Consider the following 2500-nt stretch of genomic DNA (forward strand, 5'->3'; position numbering starts at 1 on the left):
TCACTTGACATGTTGTTTGTGTGTGTCACGCCACGGCCAACTGTCCCTATCGCCATGTGTCCGTCCCTCAATGAAGTGTGTTTTACGATTTCTGAATGTGTATTAACAAAAGCTCACTCCATCCCTTCCTTCCTCTCTTCTTTTCTCTCTCTCTCTCTCTCTCTCTCTCTCTCTCTCTCTCTCTCTCTCTCTCTCTCTCCGGTTTTTCCCCCCTCCTTCTCTCTCTCCATCCCTCGTTCCCATCAACCGACACGCCCCCTACGTCATCTCCTGTCCTTTTCTGATCTCCACTTTAATGTCACTCTAACCTTTTTTCCCCCCTCCTCTTTCACTCTTTCTTTCTCTCCATCCATCCCATCCCTCCTTCACCTATCTCTCACTCCTCACTGCAACCTGGACTGCATGCCGCAAGGAGGACAAAGTGGTTAGCATCTTTTTCTGTGTTTTCTATGTGCTGTGGATATATGCAATGTGTTGTCCCTAAAAAGAAAAAAAAACTTGAATGGCTTCGTTCCAATATGTAATCTCACTCCCGTTCCCTCTGCCCTTGTTGACTTCTCCTCCTAGAGGGAACCTAATAGGTGGGAGGTATACAGCAGGAACTATGAAGCAGAGACGGGGGTATAGCTATTTCTATTTGGCTAACACCTATCCAGACCACACAAATCTATGGAGAGAGAGAGAGAGAGAGAGAGCGAGAGAGAGAGAGAGAGAAAGAGAGACATAGAGAAAGAGAGAGAGAAAGAGAGACAGAGAGACAGAGAGAAAGAGAGACAGAGAGAGAGAGAAAGAGAGACAGAGAGAGAGAGAGAGAGAGTGCACAAAGGCGGAGGGAAGGGATCGAGTTATCAGATTGGAACGCAGCCAACGAGTACAAATCCACATATGGATTAATGACTTAAGTCAACAAGTAAAGTCCCTGACAGTTCATGTTAGCTTTTTCTAAACCAAAAGGCTAGCCAGCCTTTCTTTCTTTCTTTCTTTCTTTCTTTCTTTCTTTCTTTCTTTCTTTCATTCTTTCTTTCTTTCTTTCTTTCTCCCGTGAGCGACAGACTCTGTCTCCAGTCCCCATTGGCAGATAACAGGGAAATAATGTTTTCTTGAGTAGGTTTTCCTAGGGTAAAAAAAAAAACATTGACTAATTCTGCATCCATTGTCTGTCTCCTCCTCCTGCAAAGTGTCTCATAGTGAAGGACAGGGTAAGGCCTGCTGGGAAATGGAGTTTCTGCATGGGTCACTACTATTGTAGTTCTTTTTTCCCACACCTGAGCTGCAGTTTTGGGGAGCGGGGAGCGAGCATGAGCCATGCCTGGCTATCTGGGAATCCCTAAACCCTTTACCTCCCCACCCTGCCACCCCTGACCCCTGACCCCCGACCCCCGACCCCCGACCCCTCTTCCTATGGCTGTGGGCATGGCTGTGCCAGGGGCAGGGAGGCACTAGTATACGTGGGTGCATATTGGATGGGGGGGGGGGGGGGGGGGGGGGGGGGCACGCAAGAAGCACCTTATTAATCTAAGACCCTTGTTTTGAATGCAGAGTGAATGCGTCCTCATGCCCATGCATGCTTTAACCTCCCCTGCCTGTGGTCGTGACCAGACCAGCCCTCACCACAGGGAGACGGAGGAGAGGAGTGGGTCCCCCCCCCCCCCCCCCCCCCCCCAAAAAGCCGAGTTCCACTTCTGCATACTTGCAACCTTCCCCTCTGCACTTGTTCACTCCAAATCAGGGCGCCAACCGCCTGAGGGCCCCGGATGAATCAGTGGCGATATGATGCATCACTATCCCGCCCCCCCCCCCCCCCCCCCTCTGTGGTAGAGAGTCATCCAGGGTAGAGGGAAAAGTGTGCACGTTTCGGTTTGGAACTGAGCCCCCAACAAAGGCTGCTTCAGACTGAGGGGGACTGGGGGGTGGAGGATGTAAGGCCTGGTTCCATTCCTAGTCCCCCCCCCCCCCCCCCCCCATAGCCCCCTCACCTCTCACCGTCAGCACCTGCCACTGTTTATGTCCACTACCAAGTCCATGCCTTAGTCTTAGCACAGTTACCTGACTCACATTATAACACGCCTACCTTGTACATACTGTATAAGCCCCTGTGTGTGTGTGTGTGTGTGTGTGTGTGTGTGTGTGTGTGTGTGTGTGTGTGTGTGTGTGTGTGTGTGTTAGATTCACATGTGTGTGTGTCCATGTGATTGTTTCTTATGATGACTGTGTGCGGGTTGCCTGTTTTGCCTGTCTACCTGGTATTTCATCTGATTGTGGTACTGTAGATCGTGTATGACTCATTCTTTGCTTTTCTTGATGAGATCCATTACCCCCAGTATTTAACCCACACCATTTCTCTAGTCGAGAGCCCCCAAGGAACCTGTACTGTATCAATGTTGTTAACGATGTATGTTTATGGGGTAAAGAAGAAGAGTCGGATTACATCTGTTTCATCATATTATACTAAACTCATACGGTAGTTCAACTGTACAATTACTATAAACAATATGATTGA

The 2500-nt window shown here is 49.2% G+C and overlaps 1 protein-coding gene across 1 annotated transcript in view; it reads left to right on the plus strand.

Moving 5' to 3' along the window:
- rims1b (regulating synaptic membrane exocytosis 1b) overlaps positions 1-2500 on the plus strand; it is a gene marked incomplete at its 5' end in the record, with an annotated part of 59699 nt that overhangs the window by 21096 nt on the left and 36103 nt on the right. Inside the window, 1 exon segment of the mRNA XM_083694177.1 lies at positions 1179-1199. Coding sequence (XP_083550303.1) covers positions 1179-1199 — 21 coding nt within the window.

The sequence above is a fragment of the Argentina silus genome (genome assembly GCF_951799395.1).
Source record: "Argentina silus genome assembly, chromosome: 22".
Taxonomy (NCBI): domain Eukaryota; kingdom Metazoa; phylum Chordata; class Actinopteri; order Argentiniformes; family Argentinidae; genus Argentina; species Argentina silus.